General features: G+C 37.1%; 1 protein-coding gene across 2 annotated transcripts in view; it reads left to right on the top strand.

Annotated features, from left to right (window-relative positions):
- Positions 1-19,623, top strand: part of LOC117170676 (thioredoxin-like protein 1) — a 69,198-nt gene that overhangs the window by 30,600 nt on the left and 18,975 nt on the right. The window contains exons 2-4 of one of the 2 annotated variants that reach the window (XM_033357624.1): positions 3,838-4,105; positions 4,956-5,239; positions 9,743-10,226. In XM_033357624.1, the coding sequence (XP_033213515.1) occupies positions 3,838-4,105; positions 4,956-5,239; positions 9,743-9,944 (754 nt within the window). In that variant the 3' untranslated portion in view covers positions 9,945-10,226. Of the gene's footprint in view, positions 1-3,837; positions 4,106-4,955; positions 5,240-9,742; positions 10,227-19,623 lie in introns of those variants that run through there. The other variant, XM_033357614.1, reaches the window with a different exon arrangement.

The following is a 19,623-nucleotide window of genomic DNA, read 5'->3' as shown; positions in this document are numbered from 1 at the left end:
CCCTAGGAGCCGCATTGTGCCTTTGGATGTAGGTCGTTCCCGCATGAGTTCGACAATTAGATAGTATGTGAGCTATATGCTCGGGGTGTGCATGGCACGCCCTGCAGCTATCCTCCGGAATGTCTTGGTTCAAAATGCGGCCACGGTATGTTAAGGTGGAAATGACACCGTCTTGGCATGCCAAAATAAAACCCTCCGTACCAGACTTCAATCCGGGCGATTTAAGGAAAGCAAACGTTAGCTCACACGACATTGACTGATCCTCCACTTTCTGTGGAAGATACCGTGCATCTTCTTATCGAGGAGCTGTTCACGAAAGTTTTTCTCTTGTGCTTTCTTAATCCGGGCTTTCAGGAGTGTGTACTCGAGATAGATAAGATTTGATGCATTTTGCGCACCACTAATACTGAAGTTAAGTCTTAAGTCTTCTCCGCTGCTTCGTATAGAAACGCTCCTTTGCCCACTTCTTCGTGATTCCTGACCAGTTTAAGAAGAGGTTCTCTTCCATTTGCGACTCATGTGCTGTACCCAGAATAATCCTGTTGTGAAGACATTCAAGACACAATATTCCGCGACCACCTTGACGGAGTGCGATGTACAGTCGCGGAACAGAAGACTTAAATTGCATACTTCTGTTCATGTGCATAACCATTATTGTCCCGATATCAAGGTATCTGAGTTCGTTCTTCGTCCATGGAAATAATACAAATTAGAGTACTACCGTGACGGCAAGCATGTTCGTTGCAGATACTTTGTTCCTCGCCGACAGTTCGGAAGACCAAATTTGCCGGATGAGACGTTCCTAGCTGCTTCGGAGAGTATCCTTTATAGATGTAACAGCCTGAATGCAATTAAGTTTTCCTCGCTTCAAATAAACCTTGGCGTATTTGTCTAATCCAAATTCTATTCCAATTTCCTTAGTATATCGGTCGACAATCCCTAGAGCTAGATGTAGTCGCTCTTTTTTTTAGCATAGATCTTAAGATCGTCTATGTAAAATACATGAGTGACCTTGTACTTTCGATCTGCAGGTTTGTCGCACAAGTACCCAGCGGAATGGCGAAGTGCTAGAGATAGTGGCAATAATGTAAGGCAAAAGAGGAGTTGGCTTATGGTGTGGACCTGAAAGGTGACCTTGTTAGTTGTAAGACGATTTTTGCCAGATGAGATAGTAAATCCGGTTTTCCAAAGCGGCATCAATTTCTCTATGCACCTAACGATTTGCGGAAGAACCTTTAAGCTTTCCAAAAGACAGACGATAATTCTATGGGAGGTCGAATCGGAAGCTTTCCGATAATCAATCCAGGCTATCGATAGGTTACGCTGGTAGAATGTTGCATCTTTGCAGACACATCTATCGATGAGCAGGTTCTCCCGACATCACGCTACGCCTTTCTTTGAGCCTCGTTGTTCATACGTTTCTTTCCACACAGGTTCAATTGCCCGAACAATCCTATTATTGAGGATAGCTGTGAATATCTTATACAGTGTGTTCAGACAAGTCATTGGCCTGTAATTCTTCGGGTCAGATAAGCTGCCTATTTTAGGCAGGAGTATTGTGCGCCCTTCAACCAATCACTCCGGAATCCGCTCTTCCGAATTTAAATATCAGGTGAAAATACGGGCCAAATGCTGATGGGTTGAAGAAAACTTCTTCCACCAGAAGGTTTTGATCCAATCTGGTCCCGGTGCGGAATAGTTCTTAATCCCTCTTAATACTTTTTTCACCTCCTCGGTAGTGATAGGTGGGCATTCTTGATCAAGTGTTATGAGGACATCACACAGCTCCTTGAAGCTATTATATTTTCTGAGTTTCCGTCCAGTCTATGCTGCACTTCTTAGACTTTTCTCCAAAATAATTCGACCTCCTCTGGTTTGGGCGGGTGGTCGACACTAACTGGAGGGTCTTGGAAGAGTCGAGATGGGTCAGAGAGAAACTGTTGATTTTCTCTGACCCACCTCTCCCTCCGCTCTAGACTTCTCTTAGCGTCAGATAATATCCGTATTCTCCCAACAATATGCTGCCTGATGGTCAGCAGGTTTGACTTGTTAAATGTGTGATAACGGGTCCGGAGTTCGCGCAGAAACTTTCGAACCTTGGCGGTAAAATTCCTGCCAGATGTGATGTAGTCGATCACACACTGAATGCGGGACGCGTACTGTCTTGTCCAGACTATCTTTATGGCAAGTTAATGCATTCGTCTTCTGGTCGTATGATCAACCGTTGGTTTTGTTTTACGGTTCGCATCGGCCAAAGCTCTCGCTGCATTATACACACAATAATTAATAGCCCAGAAGTGGCATTCTCCGGAAAAATGTCCACGAAGCTCGTCATCCATTCCAGCCAGGTCTTTAGGCTTGAGAAGAACCTTGATATTGATGTTTCTCCGGATCATAAAGCATCGCTCTTCCTCTATTGCATGCCTGCTGGCCAAATAGTTCTCGTAGAAAAATAAACGTATGCCTATTATTTATTTGAAAAAAATATTTCTAGAACTCGCTCTGAGGCTTTAAAGTTTCCTGATTTGAAGTAAAGAAGTCCTTACACCAGCTGCAGGTTTAACCCTGAGAGCAGCTATAGATTTTTTAACTTATTATTACTCTGCCATTCAACTCATTGTCAGTGATCGCAGCTTGGGATCGCAGCAAATACGGTGTACAATGAGCGGACCGAACGATATCAAATATCAAATAAATTGATTTATAATTTTCTGTCAAAAATCGAAGAAATAAAAATTGGAAACATTTTACATGTTTATCTCCATAAGACATAAAAATGGCCAGAGCGAGTTCTAAAAATATTTTTGTTCGAAAATGAAAAAAATAGGCATAGATTTATTTGCCTACAAAACAACAATACCAAAACAGAAGTACGTATGTTTAAATGTACATTAAAGTAAAAGTCAGCAAGAATATTACTTTAGTCTGATTAGGTTTTTAAAAGGTGGGGTTTTTTTCCAATTAATCGCAACGAACCTTGGACCATCAATGTGTTCCTTAAAATATTAAAGTAAACATACTAATTTTACTATAAAAATTGATTACTTTTAAGCAAGAGTATTGGAATAATGAACAAAAATGAATCAATTTTTAAATAGAACTTTATAAAGAAATATCGAGAATAATTGAATCCAAGGCTTCTTTTTTACGTACATTTCTAAGAGATTATGACTGTGTGTGATCTTCCAGAAGCTGCTCATGGAAGCAAATGGTTGAGAGCAGAGAGTGGAAGGGAGCCATTCCACAAGTTTGATTTAGTCTTTTGGGTTTTCTCTGAAAGAAAGGATATCTCAATAGAGAAAACACGGTTTAAAGTTTTAGAATATAACAATATGAATGGAAATGTCTCTGCATTTTTAGCTATATCTTCTGAAATACTTGGAATTACGAGCTGAAACTTCGTAGAAATGTTTACAGAGAGTTTTGTGACAAATTAAGATTTAAAAAAATCGATTTTTTTCGATTCACACCAGGAGACCCCCTTAACGGTGAAGGAACAATAGCCAAATATTCGAAGAACCCATCGAAGTAAGAACGTATTTTGCTTATTAAAAGGTAAAATAGCTATAATTTTGTTTTAACATTGCGACTCAATTGCGGCAATGTCCCTTTGACTCTGGAGTAATGCTAGTATAAACTGAGCGGTGCATACTAGAATAAGTTTCAAATTCAATTTCAGACAGGTATCTGGTGAGCTTTCGAGAAGAAAAAAAAAAGATTACAGTCTGTCGATCTCCTTTGAAAGGAATGATTTAGATATGTAAAAACCTAACCAAATATTAATGGGTAAAAGTAAATAAAATAATACCTACTGAATTACATGCATGTTCTTTTTAGGTGTGGACCGTGTCAGCGAATTGCTCCAGTATTTGAGCAACTCTCAACGAAGTATCCAAACGCAATATTTTTAAAAGTCGACGTTGATAAATGTGCCGAAACTGCAGCAGGGCAGGGAGTAAGTGCAATGCCGACTTTCATTTTCTACAGAAATCGGACAAAATTAGGAACGTGCCAAGGAGCCGACCCAAATGGACTGGAGGCAAAAATTCAACAATTCTACGGAAGCGGTGATGCAGACGACTCCGAAGGATCCATTGCTGGACATGTACGCTCTTCTGACAATGTCTACATTCACGTGCTTGGCATGTTCTTACTTGTTGCGGTTTTATATTTTTGGAACAAGTTGCAAAAGGGAGACGCTCGATAAATTTAAAACGGACGATTTTTAACCTTGGAAAATTTTACTAGAATGTATTTCTCAAGATAAACTGATCATAAAAGCGAGAGTCTTCACGATTGTGCTAAATTAAATTTTAGTAATTTTCACCATTACCATATAAATTTTAATAATTTTGTTTCCTTCAGAGTTTTGCTAAGTTTGTTAACAGTATATTTAATCAAGCAACTTGGTATCTTTTTATTCCATCGCATGTTCGTTTTGAAGTTCAATTTATTAACAAATGTTGGTTATTGTTACAAATATAATAATGTGTAATATAATTCACGTGACTTGCTGTTATTTTTAACAATGAATTTGTACATTTTCTATAGAGTCGTGTAATTTTACTTTTAAAGGAATTTAGGAATTTCGTGTCCTCTTTTGACACGGAATATAGGTGCCATCTATGAACATTATAACGGCTCCCAGTAGAACCGCTGCTTTACTGTTAGAACGATAAACACACAAAATCGAGTGTAATTTTATATACATATAACGATACATATTATCTAACAGAAAAAGAAAGAGTTTAAATAAAAATGAAAAACATTGATAAACCTAATGATTTTGTCCTTTTCAAATCTCTAAGCAAACAATTCGGATTTCATATTTTTCACGCGATTTGGTTTTGGGAATGAGGATAATTTGTTTGCTGCAGGCTGAAAATGGTAATACTTGAAATATTTCGTCGCGAGATTTTTATTTTTTACTGAAGTTCCGACGTTCTGCTTTGTAGATGGACTTGAGCACCTTTATAACAAAGGCACAATGTGAGTGTTTGAACGAATCTGACGAGCATTCCTTCGTCCAAAGTTTAACACCTGATGGAGGTTACTTGGAAAGTGATTGCGACGATCAGCTCATCATTTCGATAACTTTTAACCAGGCCGTTAAAGTTCATTCTCTAAAATTCAAAGCACCCGCGGATAAAGGTCCCAAAAATATAAAGTTGTTCATCAACCAACCTAGAACAATTGACTTCGATATGGCAGGGTCCAACACCAGCATTCAGGATATCACGTAAGTGTTCATTGATCCAAAATTGTTCTCATTAATTCATTTTGAGCCTAAGAGAGGTTTGCTGTGCTAGTACATTGCAGTTTTGCGGTTACAGAAGTTGTACGAGGTCGTAGGCTATAATAAAATGTTGAAAATGTAAGAATAATGTTAATACTTTACACCGTTTGTGAGACGAAGAACAGGATTGTGAATAAATAATTAATAAATTTGTTTGATGTGATCAATGCCATTTCTATGCCGCCACGCAGGCCACAAACTAACCTTTCTTAGGCTCAAAAATTCCCATTTCTTATATATTTGATATGAGCAATTGACGTGTTTTCGAAACGTCATATTTGTATTCTAAAGGATCTCTCAGAATGATATAATAAGCAAAATTTTGGACCAGTATTCTGCAAATATACATCTTATTCTGTAATTCCCGATGGCAGCTGCAGAGCGTGTCATGCACACGCTGAACGTCTAGGACACATACTATCTAGTTATTTAACTCATGCGGGAACGAGGTACATCCAAAGGTACAATGCGGCACTAAGAGTGCTTTATTACTATATCTGGCACTCTTACGGAATTAGCCCTATTGCCGCTCCGCCAAACATACACAGGGGAATAGAGTCAATTTTTCGAAAATGAGAAGTGCCGCATATACTGGAATTTCATATTCTAAACAATTGTTTCTGTTGCTCACTCTATCGAATTTTCGGCACCATTAAACAAAAACATTACAGCCAAGGAGAATGACAAGAAAGACAGGTATAAAGACCTTATAAAGGAGCTGTGACAGTTATGTTTGGAATATTCTGTTTATATAGTCATTCTGATCATCGGTCTCTTTGTGGTGCCAAGTTTTTACCAGTTAATAGTCTGAAAAGCATCCTTGCGTATCAACGAAATGTTAAGACACATTCTGGGAAAATGCAGAAGGTGGTCGCCCTTGGGTCGCTCGGTATACTTAGGGTGCATGAGACTTGCCCGTATCTTCATATTGAGTCCCTCGCAGACTAACTACCTATCTCACGGTCATGAGATGTGGTTACAGCAGAAATTTTACCGCGCTTAACTCTCGAGTGCGCACGCAGAATTCTGAATCTCCAATGTCTTCGTAACAGGACTATTTTTGATACAGTGTACAATGTTGCAATTGGGAGAGATCCGCTCCTAAAAATTTTAACATCAGAAGTAAGGAAAATGCATTACTCTATCTACATGCCTTACTTCCAAAAGCCCTAGTGAAGCAAATAATTTGAATAAAAAGTCAATTTTCCCATCGTATTCATGAAAAAAATGATAATATGAGTTCGCAAATGAATTTAAAAAAAATTAACATTCTTATTATATAGAGTTTTGAATACAAAAACTCAATATTTTTCTCATTTTTCAGAAAGGAAAATAGAGACGCGTTCTCAAAGTCGAAGTGCCCCAAAAGTCCGCGATTCAATAGAGCCATGTGCCATGAACATACAGTAAAACTGTACCAATATTGGGCACACTAAAATAAGAATTGTATGTCCGAAAATTCAATAAATTAACAATTTTTTAATGCATTACCTTCATTTTTTAATTTCTACCCCGTTTATAAATGCAACATGATTTTTTCTCAAGTAATATTTTTATACGTTTTGCAATATTTCGCAATTTTCATATAATAAAATAAATATACTTTTTGGAACCGATAATTATTTCACCTATACCACCTACAAGTGTGACTCTTGAGCTTTCGAAATCAATACATATAAACACTTTTATCTTTATTTAACTCCGAATTACATAATTTTGAAACAAATATTACAAGATTTTGTAATAATTAAAAAAAAAATTTTAAACACTTTCATAATTTTTATTTGAAATTTTTTTCCGCATTGCCTCTTAGAGCACAAAAAAATTTTTCCAGTAAAAAATGAACTTTTAATCGATTCGTCGCTGAGAAGTTGCGCCGGATTTTTTTTATTCCCGTGGGGTAACAATATACTAAAGTACGTAGGGTAAATGAGGGTTAAGAATAGAAAAATTATCATTTTTGACACCAAATTTTCTTTATTAAAAAGTTGATGCTTGTAGTACGTAGTGAATCATTGTTAATCAATCAACATTATCTCTAATTTTTAATTCTATTTTTTGCTGAAAAAGTGGAAAAAAATTGCAAAATAATTATTTTTATTGCTTAAAAATAATTCATTACGTACTACTAACATAAATTCATTGATGAAAAATTTTGATGTCAAAAAGAATCATTTTTCTATTTTTAATATATATGAAAACAAATATTTATTATTTTCTATAATATGTATGTATATTTACGGCTAAACTATTAAAACAAGAACTGGAAACAATAAATTTATTGAAAAAACTAGGAGGAAATGAACATATGACTGTCCGCTGTCACTTGCACTCCCCTTTGGAATACCTCGAATACGGAATATCCGACTATACATAATGCAGCTCTACGGGTGATTAATTACCATCTTTTTCATTCATACGGGTTTGGCCGCGACCCAGCTCTGCCGAACATTTTCCAGGAGATAGAGGCAATTTTCCAAAACGAGAAGTGCCAAATTTTCAGGAACTACGGTTTGTGGACAGCAGGCTCCTGAGATCATTCTCCAAGAGTTCGAGAAAGGAACTATAGTCGTGATCGAATTCTCGGTTCCGATCAATTACAACACCACTGCTAAGAAGAAAGAAAAAGAGGTCCATATGACAACATTGAACTAAATATATAGGTTAAATGTTTTCATAAGGACTGCCGTGATATTTCACCGGGAGCGGGTGTCATTCCAGAAAATGGAACCTGTTTCTGGGGCAATTGCGGTAATGTTTCAGCTGCATCCACATCTCGCGACTGTAAGATAGGTGGTGACAGTCTGAGATTGACTCAATACGACGATCCGGAGAAAGTCCTCTGCAGGACTTTCGCAGGGATTCTTTTCAGGCTATGGACCAGTAAAAACTTGGCACCCTCAAGAGAAACGATAATCAAGACTACTAGTTTGATAGAATATTCTGAGTAGAATCGTCGTAACTCCCTTATAAGACCTCTCTTTTCATTCTACTTAGCTATGATGCTCTTGTCGACTGGTACCGAAAATTCGATAACAAATACGGTACACCATTTGTCCCTCATCCGCGGGGACTGATCACACAAAAAATATCAATTTTTATTTATTTTTCAATCTCATACCAATTTATTAAAAATACATTACGCCTGAATCGATACAGCACTATGAACGATCATAGAAAAATTCATAGCAACGGCGTAGCAAGATTTTCCTTTCAGTGTCAATTTCAATTTTGGAAATAGCCAGATGTCGCAGGAAATCATATCTGGCGAGTATGGAGGATAGTTGAGCACAACGACGCCTTTTATAGCCAAAAATTTAATGGCGATTTTCGCGTTGTGTGGCGGCGCATTGTTGTGCAACAACGACCAACTGCATTGAACTCAGTATTTTGTTGGAACTCGAACAATTCTGGCCCACAGACGATGCATAACACCTAAATAGAATTTTAAGTTACCGTCTCATCTGAAGGCACGAAGTCCTTATGGATTACACCCTTTGAATCGAAGGCAACGATGAACAAAGACTTGATTCGGCTCTTCTGCATTCGCACTTCCTGCGGTCTTGGCTCGCCTTTTCCCTTCCAAACTGAGCTTTGGCGCTTTGTCAGTGGCTCATACTGAAAAAATCATGATTTGTCACTAGTTATGATGTTTAGGAGGAATTCTAAATCCATATCAGCTGCTGTTTTCATATCCTTGCAGTGCTCAACCCTTGAGTCTTTCAGGTCGTTCGTTAGACTGTGCGGTACGAAGCAGGCGCAGACCTTCCATTTGCCCAAATCTTCGGTCAAAATGCAAAGTACAATACTTTTAGGTATTTCAGACATCACTTCGATAAGCCTCGTAGATACGCAATGATCATATCGTAGAACTTTTCCCACTTTTTGAATTTTTTTCTCGTTGCGAGTCTTTTTGGGCGGCGGGGCGCGCTCATCGTCGTCAAGGCTTTCTCGCCCATCACGAAATCGTCCAAACCACTTAAAAACCATCGGGCGGACTGAACACTTACTACCATATACTTGGCTCATCAAGTCATAGGTTTTAACCGCATTTTTACCGAGCTTAAAACAAAATTTAATGTTTGCTCTTTTCTCTATCGTGTATTTCCGATAGAGAAAAAACTCTTACTATTACAATTTCCGCAGTAATTTTAAACCAGATAAGCTATATCCACAAGCTTTTTCTCTGGTCATGTACGGACATAGACATATAAAACTCATATTGCAAAACAGAAATGGCGCTGCTAGTACAAGAGAAATAAAATCAGTCCTCGCGGCTTTGGGATAGATGGTGTACATGATAATAAAGCAGGCTTACTTCGCATTGTGCCTTTGGATGTATACCGTCGCCGTGAGAGTTAGACAACGAGATAGTGTGTGTCCTAGGTGGTGGTGTGTGCAAGACACACTCTGGAGTTATCATTGGCAATTTCATGTTCTTTTCAGATACTTTGTTCTTTGCTGTCAGTTCGGAAGGCCAAATCTGTCAGATAAGACGTTTTTATTTGCATCGGAGAGCTTAGTGCTTCTGTCGACGAGCGAGAGGAATGAATCTTGGTGCATTTTTCTAACCCAAACTCCATTCGAATCTCTCGAGTGGAGTTTTCGACAATCCATAAAGCTAGATTCAGCTTATCTGCATTTCTAGTATAGATTTTGAGTTCATCCGTGTAAAATACACAAGTGAACTTATGCTTTCGATAGTCAGGTGTGCCACAGAAGTACCCTTACGAATAGCGCAGTTCGAGAGATAGTGTCAGTAGTGTGAGGCAAAATAGGAGAAGGCTTAAGATGTCTATGCATGTCATCATGTCTATGGGAGGTTGAGTCAAAAGCTTTCCGATAGTCAATCCAGGCCGTCGATAGGTAACGCTGGTAGAATGATGCGTCTTTGCAGACTCACCTATTGATCAGCAGCTTTTCCCCACATCCTTCTACGCCTTTCTTTGAACCGCGTTCGTCCTTTTCTTGGAACACAGTTCCGATGGTCAGAACAATCCTATCATGTAGGACGCCTGTGAAGATCTTATACAGCGGTTCCATACAAGTTATTGGCCTGTAATTTTTAGGGCCAGACAAGTTGTCTTTTTTTAGGGTGAGCACTGTGCGTCCTTCTGCCAGCCACTGCATTTAGTAGTTTCTAGACTTGCAAGACTTCTCTCTAAAATGCCGTAACCTCCTCTGCTTTAGGCAGGTCTCGGAAGAGTCGACATAGGTCAGAGAAAAACTGTTATTCTCTCTGACCAACCTCTACCTCCGCTCTAGATTTCTTCCAGCGTCAGATAGTACACCTATTCTATTAACAATGTGCTGTCTGAACGTAAACTCTCTTGCTCCACCTATCTTTGTGCTGCGTGGATGCATGCGCCTTTTGTTCTTATGTTCAGCCTTTCGTTTTGTTTTACCGTTTGCATCCACCTCACGTCTTGCTGCATAATAGCAGAGATGAGGTGGGAGATTGCCGATCTAATGGAATAAGACAATCTCAGAGATTGTGAAAAACATGCGCGCTATTTCTGAACTGATTTACTTTTGAAGTTTCTGTTTGAGGAGTTATATTAGCACTAACTCAGAAGTGCATAATTATTTACCATCAGACTCATTATTTTTATTTTTTATATTACCGTTGTTAAAAAAAATTAAAAGTGCAGAATTAAGAGCCAGATTTTATTAATTTAAAACAAAATTTAATTATAATGAGAGACAATTGTTTGAAAATAAAAAAAGTTATATACCCAGCAAGTAATTAATTAGAGAAATGAAAAATAGTTGTTTTTTCATTTATATATTTTTTAATTGTTCGACATAAACTGATATTTTGGTGTCATAAACAATGCAAGAAAAGAAGAAGACGTTTGTAGATCTCTTAATAAAAAACAATGCATTTTTATTTTGTTGACTTTTGAAAGCCGACTTTCTTTCCAAAATGAATCCGGTTTTTTTTGCTTTTCAAAATGGGTTCGGTTTTTATTCTCACAGCTAGATTTTCTTTTAGTTCTTAAGAATGTTGTCAGTCACTCAAAAAAACATTTTAAGATATAACTGTCTGTAAATTAAGTCTATCAATATATATTACGAATTTACAGCACCATATCAGTTCTTTAATTCAAAGTTTCTAAATAAAGGAGAACATTTTAATTTCATATGATTTTGCAATATTATATTCATTTTATATTTTTATATTGGGAAATAATGCTGTTCTTAATATTTTGCTACCGCAGTACACAATTTGTTAATTTTTTACACATTTAAAGAGATAAGACAAATTAAAAAATTGACAAAAACTTACAACATCTTAGTTTACAAAATTTGTAAACAGTTGGTATCGATAAAAAATAGTAACCGGTACCGATGATAAGGTTTTTGGGAAAGTTTATAATCATTTAGACTTTAGAATTATTTATTTGGAACAGAATTTACAATATTTTAGGGCAATTAAAATTTTGAGCTGCAAAACTGAAATATTTCAAAATATATTTCAAAGGTTTAAAAATGTCAAGTTAATGTTAAAATAATTTAAATTTTGAAACATTTCAAACAAATTTAAACCAAGCGTACATCTTTTTCAGTATTTTGAAAGAATTTAGAACCCTCTTAAGAATTTTGTAAGGTTACGAACATTTTTGTAAGATTTCTCTGAAAATTTCTAAAAATGTAAAAAAAAAATCTCGAAGGCATTCGAACCAGCTTAGAAATTATGAATGAATTTTAGAAGTTGAGAAGAGATTAAAGATATTTTAAAACGTGAATAGTTTTCCAAAACTGTATCCAATATATTAAAATTTCCTAGAAAAACCTTAAAGTCTTACATATCTTTTACACTCAATCTAATTTTTCCTAATATTTGGTAAATTATATAAAAAAAGTACTAAAAGTATTAAAGAGTTGATGTTTTATTTTTATTCCATTTGTTTGGGAAATTACATTTCTCGGAAACTCCATCGGTTCTGTGAGGTAGAGGTGACGAAACTCGAAGATTCTTCTCTGCCCACCCACTATCATTTTACTAAATAGTGCGCTTTGAAAACAACATACACACTTTTACTTCCAGTTTTGCCAGGGAAGGATGGTTTTTAAATTTTCTTTTTCGGAACTCTTCAGTCGTCTAATCTTTGAAATGCGTAAAATGTTTTCAAAATATTTTACATCATTCTTTACAAATTATTTTTTCAAAATAAAAAGTAAACACTAATATTATATTATTAAAAACTTCCTAAAGAATTTGATGGAGAAAATGTTATTTTCTGGAAACATTTCAAAATTCTTTGAACGGTTCCAAAATGTTATTTCAAAATTTCATTTTTTTTTTAGGAAAAATGAAATTATTTTTTTAAGATTTCACGATTTCCGGGCAATTATGAAATAAAAAATTTAAATGGATAAATTGTAATTAAATTAAACTTAAAGTTTCTTTTAACATTTCAAAGTTTAAAGGATTTTAAGATCTTAAAAAAAATGTCGTAATTTTGTAGTTACAAAATTATTAAAAAATCGACCAATTTTAAGAGATATTTTAGAGTATTTAAAAGACTCGAAAATAATGTTTAACTACAAAAGATTTTTAAAAAATGAAAACAAAATTTAGATTTTTTAAGACTTCGAAAAGGAAGTTTAGAAACTTCCTAGCAATTTTGAGTATTTTCAAGACAATATTCTTAAGATTCATAGGAATATTTAAAAAGATTTTTTCTTTTCAAAAATCAATTTTTCGAGAAAATTTAAAATGATTTTAAACTCTTTAAATAGACAAAAAGTTAAATTTTTAAACTATAAAATTAATTTTCTGCTAAAAAATATTTCAAAATTTTAAACAAAATGGTTGAATTTATAATTAAAAAAGATCGATTAAAATGAAAAAAAATGTATAGTTAAATTTTCAATTATGAAAGAACGAATTTTCAAATAAAAAAATAAATTTTTACACAAAACTCCTGTCATTTTGTTTAAATTCCATGATTTTGTCATTTTTTCCAGAACTTTTTTGTACATTTCATGACTTTTCCAGATCTTTTACTTTATTTATAAAGATAATAATAAATAACATGCTCAATTAGCCTTTTGAATGGCTTGAAGTGGATTTTCTTAAGATTCATAGGAAAATTTGATAATATTTGTTACGAAAAATTAATTTTAAGATAACAGTTAAAAAAAAAGATAAATTTTCAACCTAGAAGATTAATTTTGTACCAAAAAATAACGATGTTGAGAAAAATATAGTTAAGTTTGCAAACCAAAAAATTTTTTTTTTCAACTAAGTCATTGAATTTTCGATACAAAAGATAAAATTTCAAACAAGGAGATTTATTTTATATTGATAAATATCAATTGAAAAAAATATATTTGTAATTATGAACAACAAAAAAACAACTAAATTTCGATCAACATTTTTTATTTTCTATAACATTTCACCGTGATATACTAAAATAATTGATAAGACTTGTTCGGGACAGGCACACGTACAGGCAGACAAGCAGACATATTAGTAAAAAACCTTTTTTTTAAATTCAGTCTCAAAACGTCGACATTTTACAAAAACGGAAGGGTGGGGGGTCAAATTTTACACAAATCTAATACCTTCTCTGAAGAGAATGTAAAAAAATTTGTTTTAAATTATTTTTTTGAAACCTTTCGAAATTCTCAAAAATAATTAAACTGTGCAAAATTATAAATATTGCCTTAAAATGTTCCAGAATCTTTTTTGAAAATTTTTTACAAGTTTTCGAATTCTTTTGAAAGGTTTTTGAACATTATCTTAAAACTAATAAAAAATTTTTTTTCAATTTCCCAGGAACCTCATAAAAATATGTGTATTATCTTGAAATCTTTTAAATATTCTCTTCATAAAGTTTTCGTTCAAAATTGGTTGCCATCTTAGCAAAGAACAGACTGAAAACATCCACTAAAATGATATTCATACAGAATGCAATCAGTCAGGTTTTCGAACGACAAGTTTAAAAGGTTTTTGAGAATTTAGAAAGGTTTCAATGAAAGAATATTCTTCAAATTCGCATGAAAGGTTATAGGATTTTTTGTTTTTAAAACTTAGTTTTTTTCAGAAAAATTGAAAAGAATTTAAAACATTTTAAAACGTTCGGGCCAGTTAAAATGATATTTAGGATTTTAGAAGTTTTGAAGTGATTAAACATATTTTAAAGGTTTAAAGGATTTCCTAATATTTACAAAATATTTCTAAAATACGACGAATTTTCAAGAAATGGTTAAATATTCTATAAAAAAAGAATTCTCATCTAAGAAGAAGTCTTTGAAATTGATCTTTCAATAAAAAAACCCTGTGATTTTTTACAAAATTCTATGATTTTTTTAGGTTTTCCACAACTTTTTTCAAAATTCCATGACTCTACCAAGTCTTCCAGGTTTTGTATAAAAGAAATAATAAATAATTTTCGCAATGCCCCATCTGTTTTCTAAATCTGTTGAGGATGAAATTGCAGGTATGAACACCCGTGAGCACTAGCTCAACAGGATAACAGGTTTCGGACCTAATCGGTTGCAATCGACTACTTTTCGTACCTTGGATTCGTTGCCTAGTGATTTTGTTTATCTGTCATGTTGTGTTATAACGTATGAATAAATGTCTATTTTTATTCAAGTAAACATACTTTGTTCACTGTTTTCACCCTCTAACGTCAACAGGTTATGGGTTCAGGGACGTTTAATTGAAAAATAATGTTATTAAAAAAACATTTGTGCATACATTTTTTCGAATTGACTGAAAAATACGTAACGCAGGTCTGAAAAAGGGAGTTTCAGTTCGAAAAAGAACGGTTAAAGTGCCTCTCTGCTTAAAGAATGAGTTCCGTATTGAATGCGCGTATTGAGCCACTAAATAAAGATAATTATGATACATGGAAGCTTCATATGCAAGCTCTCCTAATAAAACCGGTGCATGGGGTTATGTAAGTGGGGACAAAGTGAAGCCTGAAGTCATGCTTAGAAATGACCACCTCCCAACAGAAGCATTTGCTAGGGAGGTTGAAACATGGAATGCGATGGATTCAAAGGCGAAAGCTGATTTAATTTTGTCGATCAGCCCTTCGGAACACAAGCAGATTAAAAACTGAAACATTGCGAGAAGTCTGGATCAGACTACAATTAACTTGACAGTCGACTGGACCAGCGTAGAAGGCAAGCCTACTCTGAAACAGATAATTTTACAAAAAATGACAGAGGAGCAAGATGCTCGTGATTATATTCGTTCGTTTTTCGGTGTTGTGGATAAGCTTGAAGAAATGGAAGTGCAGGTGAAATTCTAAAACTAAAAATTCTTTGAAGAGTGGGACGCGCGTAGAAGCAAAGTTCGAGAAAATGTGCAAGGTGCACTGTGTACGAATGTTTTCAAAGGAAAGGAGAATTTTCGCAAAAACCCTGGTAATCCATCAAATTTAAATGTTCTCGGTGACTTGCATGTTGGTGGCGGTAGTGAGAATGTGGCAGTGACAGGTGGTGAGAAGTTTTTACGGAGTTTGTGTGGAAGGTGTTAGCAGAGTGTGAGAGTGGAAGTCCAGGAGGTGAGTAGGGTTGTGAGGGGTAAATTGGGGAGTTAAAAATTAATTTTCATTGTAATCGTTGGGTGAGATTTGGCTAAATGGGAAAAGTGAAGTTAGGTTGGCAAGGGAGTGGGTTAGTTTTATGGTCAAGAGTTTTGGCCTTTATGGTGAACAAGGGTGGTTCTCCTAATGCTGGGGTATGTTAGGGGAGAGAATAATGTTTCTGCAGGTGCTGTAAGTGGTGAAATAGTGAAAAGAAAGGGAAATTTTGGGGTAGTAAGCCCCAAATTTTTGCATTGATAGGTCACTGTTATCGACTGAAGAGCGGGAGGTGGTTAGCGAGAGTACAGGCAGTGCTGATAGTGAAATAGGCGGTAAAGAAATTGCCAGAAGGCCACGACGGACAACTGTGTGTGCTCTGGTATGAGGAAGGACCTGAGGGTAAGAAATGAGAGATGGGAAAAGGAGGTAAAAGAGCTGAGGGGGAAAGTAGAAGGATAGCAGAGGGAGGTGGTGTCGGTAAGGAAGGAAGAAAATGATAAAATTAAGCAGGCGGAAGAAGAGATTAGAGTGTGGAAAAAAGGGAGGGGAAGGCTTGAGAAGGTGGAGGACAGGTCGGAAATAGAACTAGTTGACAGGGGGAGGGCGAGAAGGAAGGTATTTGAGAGAGGATGGACAATATGATATATGAGAAAGTAGGGGAGCGTAGGAATGAAAAGGAGGAGAGAGCGGTACAAAAAGGATAAGGGTAATGGAGTTGAGGGTGGAGAGAAGGCAGATGAGAAATAATATTGTAATAAGAGGACTGAAGCTAAAGAGCGGGGAAGAAAGAGATGGAGAGGAAGCCCTGCTACCGAGCAGAGGGTGGGTTAAAGGCAAGGTGGAGAAAGTTAGTATGGAGGGAAGAAAGGAGAATGCGTAACAAAAATAGAATAAAGGACAGGACAGTTTTCATCGATCAGGATATGATGAGGAAGGAAGGGATGTGCTGAGAATGCTCAATGGCAGGGCTGGGAAGGAGAGGAGTGCAGGGAGAGTGGCGAATGTAGGGTATCGGAAAATAAAAATGTATGAGAAAATGTGGGTATGGGGTGAGTAGAAGGAGGTATTGAAGGAAGTGGAGGGGAATTTGTTTTGTAGGAAGTAGGAGGGTGGGAGTAAAGCAGGGTGGAGGAGTGTTAAAGTTGCTGTACTGGAACGTAGCAGGGGTAAAATATAAAGATGAGGATTTCTGGAGGTATATTTAGGAATATGATGTGATTGGACTGGTAGAGTCATGGTTAGAGAGAAAGGAATGGGATAGAGAAGATCCAATCTTGCCAAGGGGGTATAGGTGGAGGCTACAGGAGGCGATCAGAGGAAAGAGGAAAGGAAGGGCTACTGAAGGAATTATAACAGGGGTTAGGAATGAATTAGAGGAAGAAGTTCATGGAGAGGGGGAGGGTGCGCATATGAGAACAGTTAAGACAGGAGGGGTACCGTATAATTTTGTGACTGTGTACAATAAGGATGGAATGGAAAGGTTTAAAGAAAGGGTGGAAGACTTACTAGGAGAGAGAGAGATGAAGTTATGGTGGTACTAGGAGCGGATTTAATGCGAGAATGGGGGGGGGGCTGTATCGGGAAGGGGAGAGCTTCCAATGGAAATCGAAGGTTAAGATAATAAAGAGGGGGAGACTCTAAGAGACTGGATGGACGACAAAGGCTGGGCGGTGGCGAATGGTATGGTATCAGGGAACGAAGAGGGTGAATACACGTATGTGAGTAAGATGGGGGTATCGATGATAGATTATTTGATCATGAATATGCAATGGTGGGAGGAGTTAGAGAAATTCGCAGTGGAAGGGTGGGTGAAATCAGGTCATCAGCCATTTAGTTTGTGGATAAAGGGAGGACGGGAGGCAGGGAGCGAAAGAAGAATCGTTAGGGGAGAGGGTAGCATGGGCGAGAGAAGCGATAGAGAAGTATCAGGAGTGATAGGGTGTGTGCAAAAGAAGGTATGAGGAAGAAGAAGAAAGGAATGGTGAAGCCGTGGTGGGATATGTGATGTAAAATGATGAAGAGAAAGATGAGAAAGAAGTACAGGATTTGGAAGGAAGGAACCGCGAAAAGGGAGAAGTACGTAGAAAAGAGAAAGAAGTTTATGGTGATGTGTAAGAAGAAAACAGGAAAAAGAGCTGGAAGAAGAATTGAGAAGTGTAAAGACTGAAGGGGGCGTGTGGAAGATAAGATACATGGAAGAGAGATGAGAGGATTAGAAGAACGTATGAGTTAGATGGAGAGGAGCTAAATGACGAGGAACTAGAAAAGCAGATAAGGAAGTTGAAAAATCGAAGACAGCAGGGCTAGACGAGGTAGAGTATGAAGCGTGACTGTTTGGCACGCAAGCTGTACGGGAGAGTCTGAAGAGGGTACTGGACAAAGTATGGAGGGAGGAGGGATTCCCAAGAGGGGGGAGAGAGGGGTTGATCGTACCATTTTATAAAGAAGAGGATAGGGAGAGACGGCAAAATTATAGAGGAATTACGCTAATGAATACGGCGTACAAAATATACGCGATGGTGTCGGCAGGCAGGCTGTGGAAGGATGTTCAGGGGAAAGGAATATTGCCGGAGAAGCAGGCGGGCTTTAAGGAGGGAAGGAGTACTATTGACAATATTTAAGTCTTGCAGCATGTGGTGGATAGAGAACTAACGAAAAAGGGTGCCAAAGTGGACGCGTTTTTTTGTATATCAAAAAGGCGCGTTCCCTTTGGTTGATAGGGGGAGGTTGTGGGAGGCCATGGAAGAGAGGGGAGTCAAGAAAGGCCTGATCGAGAGGGTAAGGGAGGTATATGAAGAGATGAAAGATAGGTTGTATGGAGGGGAGGGAATCTCTGAGGGATTTTGGATGAATGGTTGAGGCAAGGGTGTCCGCTTAGCCCAACGCTTTTTGCAATTTTGATCGCGGATATGGAAAGTAAGCTAGTGGACGGAGTGGTAGTAGGAGTTAGGGTAGGAGGAGTCAGGATATGGTCACTCGCATATGCAGATGACATAGTGCTGCTGGCAAAGAGCGAAGAGGCTTTAAAGGAGATGATGAAGAGGTTGAGAAGATACTTGGACAAAAATAGGTTAGAGTTAAATGCGGACAAGTGGAAGGTTATGATGTTCAGGAAAGGAGGTGGGAGAGATAGGGGAGTGGAAGTGCAAGGGAAAAGCTGTACAGGAGGTGAAAGAGTTTGTGTACCTGGGCTTCCTGTTTCGAAGGAATGGGGGAGTGGATAGTTATATAAAAGACAGGGTGAGAAGGGCAAATGTGGTAATGAGGCAGGCGTGGGGGCTGGGGAAGAGGTTTTTGGCAGATTATTTTGTAAGGAGGTTAGGGAGTTTTTGTGGGAGGAGGACAGACGTAGGGGTGTAAAGATGGAGGCGGAAAGGGAAAGGTATTAGAATGAATGGATTGCAGATGGATGAAGTAAGAAGGATGCACGAGGAAGGAAGGTATATGAATTGGTTTAAAAGAATAGCATAGAAAAAGAGAAGGCAGAAGGAGAGGAGTGAATAAGAGAGTTAAGTTTTAACGGGAACTATGTGTGGATTATGCCAAGGGAGAGAGCGCAATATTTGTGTGAGAAAGGAGAGCAAGGAAGTCAGGAACTTATAGCGAGAATGAGATGCGGTGGCATGGAGGATTTTAATAGGTTCTGGCTTACTAGAGAGAAGAGAATGTGTGAATTGTGCGGGAAGGGGGATGCAAAAGTTGAGTACTGGTTGGTGGAGTGTGAAGAGTTAGAAAGGAGTGGGATAAGCATGGTGGTATTGTTGCATGAAAGGGAGG

This window comes from Belonocnema kinseyi, chromosome 1, assembly GCF_010883055.1.
Source record: "Belonocnema kinseyi isolate 2016_QV_RU_SX_M_011 chromosome 1, B_treatae_v1, whole genome shotgun sequence".
Taxonomy (NCBI): domain Eukaryota; kingdom Metazoa; phylum Arthropoda; class Insecta; order Hymenoptera; family Cynipidae; genus Belonocnema; species Belonocnema kinseyi.
This window is presented reverse-complemented; position numbering and strand designations above follow the sequence as displayed.